The sequence below is a fragment of the Herpailurus yagouaroundi genome, unplaced genomic scaffold (assembly GCF_014898765.1).
Source record: "Herpailurus yagouaroundi ecotype Mexico unplaced genomic scaffold, PumYag 141, whole genome shotgun sequence".
Taxonomy (NCBI): Eukaryota; Metazoa; Chordata; class Mammalia; order Carnivora; family Felidae; genus Herpailurus; species Herpailurus yagouaroundi.
Window position 1 is genome coordinate 63,918,907 of NW_024412396.1, and position 7,221 is coordinate 63,926,127.

General features: G+C 52.9%; 1 protein-coding gene across 4 annotated transcripts in view; it reads right to left on the reverse strand.

Moving 5' to 3' along the window:
* The window catches only part of CCDC88C (coiled-coil domain containing 88C), a 130,517-nt gene that overhangs the window by 56,619 nt on the left and 66,677 nt on the right, over positions 1–7,221 (reverse strand). For all 4 annotated transcript variants that reach the window (XM_040478019.1, XM_040478017.1, XM_040478018.1 and 1 more), the window contains exons 5-10: positions 6,349–6,407; positions 5,401–5,484; positions 2,693–2,833; positions 2,265–2,449; positions 1,450–1,531; positions 919–1,077 (exon numbers count right to left, since the gene is read on the reverse strand). In XM_040478019.1, coding sequence (XP_040333953.1) covers positions 919–1,077; positions 1,450–1,531; positions 2,265–2,449; positions 2,693–2,833; positions 5,401–5,484; positions 6,349–6,407 — 710 coding nt within the window. The remainder of the gene's footprint in view (positions 1–918; positions 1,078–1,449; positions 1,532–2,264; positions 2,450–2,692; positions 2,834–5,400; positions 5,485–6,348; positions 6,408–7,221) is intronic.

The following is a 7,221-nucleotide window of genomic DNA, read 5'->3' on the forward strand; positions in this document are numbered from 1 at the left end:
GTAACAAATGGGCCCGGCACCACAGCCTTCCCCACCACCTCCCGTGGCCCGTGGGCAGGGCCTGCCTGTAGCAGCAGAGCGCGTCCGGGTGTTCAGCCAAACAGCCTTCCCCAAGCTGGCCTGCCAGCAGCATGGCTGGGAGAAGGATACCATGCCCCCCAGACCCATGTTTGGTCCCCTCAAAAGCCTCCTGAATGAGATCTTTCTTACCAAACTGGAAATCTTTCTTACCAAACAAGCCCGGTTGGTACAGGCTGACATCCTGATTTCATCATCTCATTAAAACTACCTCCAGACCCCACCTTGGGATTGTTGATAGGGGCAAAGTCCCCAAATCCTTGGGAAAGTGGGTCCTGGAACCCGTGGCTGACATGAGGCAGTCAGGGTGAGCAGCTGAAGCACTGGTAACCCCACTTGGGTCTCGGTTTCCAGTCCCCCGTTAGCCCTGACGCCCTCCCCTGCATCCTCCCAGAACCTCGGGATCAGAGCGGGCTCCATGACTGAGGACTTCCTATGGGACTTGCCCGAGTGACAGGTATTTTTTGTCTTTCATCTGGAAAAACTCATGAAGTGGTATGATTATTTCTATTTTATGGACGAAGAATCTAATTCCCTGTAAGAGTTAGCCACAGAAACTGCAAGAAGTAGGAAAAAATAAATAAAAATCCACGAATTGAAGGTCATCACTGTGGCAGGAAGCAGGAAAAGGAAAAATCCTAAAAGGAGTCTGAGCTCTTCATTACAGAACCACGTTCCCTCCCCTCCCTCACCCATGTGACACCTCTAGGTGGGTAAGGAGCTGAGGGAGGGAGCCTCCTGGGCCTACAGACAGGCTGAGGTGCAGGGAAAGCCTCGCCATGGAGATCTCACAGCTCCCTTTCCCGGCCGGCGCGGACGTGTTCTGGAAGGTGGGCTCACCTCCATGCGCGCCTTGTAGAAGTCCACGTCGTGCAGCTTCTCCCTGCAGCGCACGAGCTCCATCTCCAGCCTCTCCACGCGGTTCGCCTTCTCCCTCAGGGAGTCCAGCTCGTCGCGATAGGCACGGGCAGACCGGGCGTCAGCCGCCAGCTGGATGTTCTGGGGGGTGGGAAAAGGCAGGGGAAGCCAGCTTAGGGCCCCCCCTCCGGGGAGGGGAGAGGGGCCCAAGTCCCTGCAGTGCAGCCTTTCCGGGACATCCCAGGAGAAGCCGGGTCCGGGGGGCCCGGCAGGTCGGTGTGCAGGCCCCTGCGTGGGGTCCCCCCACAGGCTGTCACGAAGACACAGGGTCGTCCCCCCACAGCAGTTCTCAGGACAGCTGGCTGTCAGACAGCATCACTCTGAGCAGACAGAAACAGAGGCCTTTGACGGAAGCTCCTGATGCTGTTTTCCTGAGCCTCTGGGCCACAGTCACTGTGGAGTCTCGGCCACCACCACCTCCTCCAGGACACACGCACAGGCCCTCCCGCTCACCTCCTGCTTGGCCTTCTGAAGCTCTAGCACCAGCTGGTCCACCTCATGCCTGGTGTCCACAAGCTGCTCTGTCTTCTCCTCCCTGGGGGCGATGTGGAGGAACAGAGCTGAGGAGCGTCCTCAGCCAGCACCCTGAGCGGCCCCCCACCTCATGAGACCACAGCAGGGAGCGGGACGGCGGCTTCTGGGAGGGAGGAGGGCAGTGTGCGTACGGGGCTTACAAAAATGTTCCTGACTCGCATTCTCTTCTGCTTTTAACTTTTCAAAGCCTGCTCTCAAACTCCACCCACCAGACACTGGGTTTCCCTGTGAGGGTTCGGGGCAGGGGGAGAGGTAAGGAGGCTCCCGCCACAGGTGCACTCCCCACCGCCAGGCAAGCAGGCTGTGAGGGGGAGGAGGGCAGCTCCCCAGACGGGGCACAGGGACATTCTCCTGCTGCAGGAAAAGAGGCGACAACAGGTTCACCGGATGGCAGGGTGGGGTGGCGGCGTGGGGGTGGGGTGGGGTTGCATCCTCCCTCTAGCCAAGAAAACATGCCAGTAGGTGATCAGTCCTGCCCCAAACTGGACAAGTGTGGACAAGAGGCTATCTGCAGACCATCTGTAACCCGGGCTGGTTGGAGCCCTAAAGATCTGGTAGAACCCCTCCCCGTGCAGGCCCGGACAGGGAGGGGACTAGTCCACGTTCAAACAGCGAGCGAGCCCGGGGCAGCGGGCTCTGGGGCCCGGGTCGGAGGGCTCCGGTTGGCCGCACCACACGACAGACCACCCGAAAGCAGAAAGACAGCCCAGCCCGGGGGCCCCTGCAGGACTCACAGCTCCTGTCTCACACGGCGCAGCCTGGCCTTGGTGTCCGCCAGCTCCACGGCCAGGTGCTGCTTGTCCTCGCTGGAGAGGCTGCTGGTGGGGCTGGGGGTGGACTCGGCGCTGGAGGACCTGAGCGGGCTGGGCGGGTGCTGCGCCTGCAGGTAGTCCCGCTCCTGCGTCAGGTCCACGATCAGCTGCGGCAGGGCAGGGGGGGTGGGGAGAGCAGTCGCACCAGTGCGCCCCGCGCCCTGGCCCAACCATCGACAAAGAGAAAGCAAGAGCAGAGGCCGGGTGTGGGGGAGAAACCATGAGGGAGGTGGCTCGAGTTTGTAGGAAGAGCTGGAATATTCGGTGGGACAAGGAGTGCGTGAATGGGGGCAGGGCCCCGAGCTCGGCGTTTCTACAGACTTCTCCCGCAGGTGTGTGCGGCCACGCACCTCCGTGCACTCGTCACGCTCATCTATGAGCCTCCTGAGGTGAAACACCATGTTCCTCGAGAGGGCCTCCAGCTCCTCCGGGGCCACGTCCGGGAGTTCCAGCCACTGCAGGTCAAACACGTTCTCCTGGTTGTGGGTCACCTGTGGGCACACAGGCAGGCGCTGCAGAGGCCAGCAGGGGCATCCACCTCCCCGTGCTAGGCCGGGCGGCGGGGTCGTGGCTGACACGTCCCACTGACATTATCAACCCGTCACTGACACATCTACTGCACCAAGGGGGCCGCATGAGTAAGTGCAAACTCCCTTCAACCAAACTCTGGTGCAAAACACTCCTGCTTTCAACACCGGCTCAGAGAACACCTGGAGTCTTAGATTTTTTTTTTAATGTTTATTTTTGAGAGAGAGAGAGAGACAGAGTATGAGCAGGGGAGAGGCAGAGAGAGAGGGAAACACAGAATCCGAAGCAGGCTCTAGGCTCCAAGCTGTCAGCACAGAGGCCAACATGGGGCTCAAACTCAGGAACCGTGAGATCATGACCTGGGCCGAAGTCACACGCTTAGCTTAACCAACTGAACCACCCAGGCGGGCCAAGCACCTAGATTCTTTCATGCCAGAAAGCTCTCCTACAATACAGTATTTCCCTAAACAGTCCTCAGATATGGTTGTTGTAAGCTGTCAATTTACAACTCAAGAAAGGGAAGCCTCAGGGGCTGGGAGGGTCCCTCAGGAGGGGGACCCTGTGTTACTACTTCAAATCCAATGTGAATACGGCAAATGTTACATAACAGTTTTATGTCAGAATGTGGGGTACATAACAATCTTATTTTGGGGGAAGATATTTCATAATCTAAAACAATTTTCAGTAATCCTGAATCTCATTCCTCATGTAAAATCATCTGGTTTTTCCCTTTCTGCCAGGTGTGAGCGGAGACCCACAGCAATGTCCGCACACAGCAGCCTCTCCATGGATTGTGACAGTCTGACCTTCTCACCACCCCCCAGCCCCAGACCTACCAAGGGGGCAGATGATCTATTTGGAGCACCTGATAGCTCAGTTTGGGAAGTGAAGTATTCACGTACTCAGGCCTCAACAAGGGAAAACAGAAAGAAGCCAGAGCTATCCGCTCAGTGAGGCGCACCAAAAGAAATTCTTAAATTTTTCAGAGCAGTAAACAGAAACAGAAGATAGTTGAACAAAACAAAAGACAGGGCCCTTTAGTTTCTCAAAAGGCCTTTCTTACCTCTCCCCTCCTGACAAAGGAAAAGCTAAGATTCAGCTGATCCTGAGGAATCAGGAGAACCTTATCCCATGGTACAGGGTACCTTAAACTCTCAGAACTTGGAGCACAGGCTGGATGGGTGCTAGGTCTGCCCACAGAGGAGAAAAGGGGAGCAGGGGCTCAACCCCAGTGCACATCAGTCACCCTAACCCTAACCCTCATCCCCTAGTTCTGACTCAGCAGGCCTCTTGTGGGGTATGGACACTGAACGTTTAAGCAGCACCCAACTAATTGTGAAGCCCAGTCCCCACAGCCAGCCACCAAATGACATGCATGCAAGACTCCTTTTTGGCCACATTTGACCTTCTCTTTCTCTGATATTCTGCTGTCTGAGCAGGAAAGGTGGTCAGTGGCAAAAAACAAACACACACACACTGCTGGCCTCAAGGACCCAGTCCCCAGATAAATACAATTTTCAAATTAAAAGCAGAATGGTTCTCAGGCTAACAGCTGGTCTGCCCCTGATAAAGGTGGTTGAAAATATCTGTGACACTACTGACTTTCCCTGATGGACCCCCTACTGGCCAAGAACTGCATCTGTCTCCTGCTTCAAATCCCACCTCAGAACTCATGCCCCCAACGCCCTGACAGTGCCCTGGGCAGCTGTGGAAGCCCGGGAGCCCAGGAGCAGCCTGTCCCTGGTGCCAGCAGCGGGAGCTCTGCCTTCACTGACCCTGTCAGTTATATACCTGCTCCTACGAGCTCCTGGTTATGTCTTTTATATTTAATACATCTGTCCAATTACACTGAAGGCTGAACCTTAAGTCCTGAGGTAATTGAAGAATTGTGGTGTAAGGGTGGGGTGGAGATCAGGGAAGAAAATTTTCAGGTGAGCACCTGCCTCTCTCTACAGGCTCATTTTCCAGGGAAACCCCCTCCCACCAAGGTCAATGGCAGAGAGGCTGCTCTCAGTGCAGAGCCCTCCTGACCCCATCCCAGATGCTGGGTCTCTGGAGACAGCCCTCTGGGACTTGCTGGTTTTTAACTTCCCAAGTGGTGGTGGCTTGTCTCTCTGCCATGTTACTGACAGAAGCAGAGAATCTCTTTCTATAAAGATCAACCATTCAAAACAGGGTGACATTTGCCAGAATACATTTTCAGGGTCTGTAAATCAAATTCTGAGCCTAAATCACTTGACAGCTCTTAAAAATAGTCTGAGTCCATATTAGGCAAGAAGAGGAGGCAAAAGATGACTTGATTGAGGGCTTAAAAAAAATTTTTTTTTATTTTTACCCCATTTTATTTTAGCTCGCTGATCGTTACCTTTCCAAATAGAATACATTTGTCTGTGGTGTCTGAAACCTAAGATCAGCAAGAACATTGATGGGTGACATATTCTTCAAACTTTTCACCGGTGGAGACTGCCCATCTCCTGGCCACCACAGGAGCGGCGGTCCACAGCCACACCCCACGAAGCCACACACCTACCTCCTGTATATGGGCCACGATCCCGGCTTGGGTCTCAATGTCCAGCTGTTTGATTCTTTCAATAAATTCCTCTTTCCTCTCACACTGTGGAGGGTTACAGGTGTTAATGGAAGGATTCTGTGAGGGCAACCTGGGACCACCACGCTACAGAAGTACAAACTATCCACCCAAGCCCTGGCTTTCTCCTTTATACCCCAGAATGCTCTTGTCCCCTTACCAGCCCTTACACTGAGGTTTCTCTAGAAGTTGCTCTGACTACCTAGATCAGACCTATAGCAGATTTTTAAAAAGCACATCCCAGGCTGAAAACACTGAAATCTGCACTTTATTATTTTAAGGAGGTTTCATGTCCAGTGTGGGGTTTGGACTCAGAACCCTGAGATCAAGACCTGAGCTGAGATCAAGAGTCAAATGCTTAAACCACTGAGCCACCCAGGAGCCCCTGAAATGTGCACTTTGGACAATCTCTCCAGATGATTCCTAAACCGGTAAAGAACAAGAACACCTGGTCTAGGCCAGGGGCTGGCAAACTTCATTGGTAAAAGGCCAGATGGTTTAAAAAAAAAAAAAAAAAATTTCTCAGACCCAGTGGGCCACGCCCCACAGATAATATGTAAAGGAATCAGCATAGCCGTGTTCCCATAAAACTTCATTTACAAAAATAGGTGGCAGGTCAATTTGGCCCCCAGGCTGCAGTCTACTGATCTTGTTCTAGATGTTCCCATACGGGGCAGTCTACTCATGGCGTCTTGGTCCATGGGATCCCCACCTGCTCTCTTGCACAGGGTGCTCTGTGTGAGAAATCAGTGCCATCCAAGATGGTGGCCACTGTCTCTCAGGTAACCAATGGTTTCACTCCCACCTCAATTCAGGGGGCGTTTGATCCGCACAACTCCAAACACAAGATGGCTAAGAGCAGGCCCTCCCCACTGCAGCCCGGATCCCTACCTGGACGGCACAGCCCAGCACCAGCAGCAGCACCTTCTTTATTTCTTCCATGCTCTTCCCTAAACCAAAAGAGCAAGATAAATGTAACTAAGCTCAACTGTTCATAAAATTTCACCACTGATCTGCATGTGCTGTAGGGGAGGCGGGGGTGGAGGGGATCAAGCTAGAAAGCTAGAGAAAAAGTACTCTTTCAACCCAGCGATATCCATGTAGGTGTGCACAGTCCATCTGTTTTCTATGTATGGGTTTATTTTTCTGAACCAAATGAGAATTCCATATATGACTATTTGTGGCCCTTTTCCATTCAGATAGCATAAATATCCTCTCATGATAACGAAGGAACTTCAGAACCAGCAGCTCTTTTCAGTGTGTGGGAAGCAAAGTACAATGGGAGAGAGTAATCCCCACGGGAAATACGGAGTCCTCCAAAACACGGCCGTACGCAACTTTACTTTTCCACCAATGCAAAGAACGTCCAGGAGCCAGAGAAACAAACCGCCACACTCACAGCCTGGCTTCACATTATGGACTGTTTATGCATCGGTTCGGTCCCCGCCCCACACACATTCGACTAGAATACTCGAAAGCAAATTCCTAACATACATGCGGCATTTTTGATGGTCTCATCTTTACTTTGTACAAAGACCACAAACTTATTCAACCAATCTTCTTAGAGAGGTTCAAATTTTTGATACTCTAATCTAAATAATGTGATAGAGAACATCTTAGTGGCTAATTCTTTTTTTTTTTTCAACATTTATTTATTTTTGGGACAGAGAGAGACAGAGCATGAACGGGGGAGGGGCAGAGAGAGAGGGAGACACAGAATCAGAAACAGGCTCCAGGCTCTGAGCCATCAGCCCAGAGCCTGAC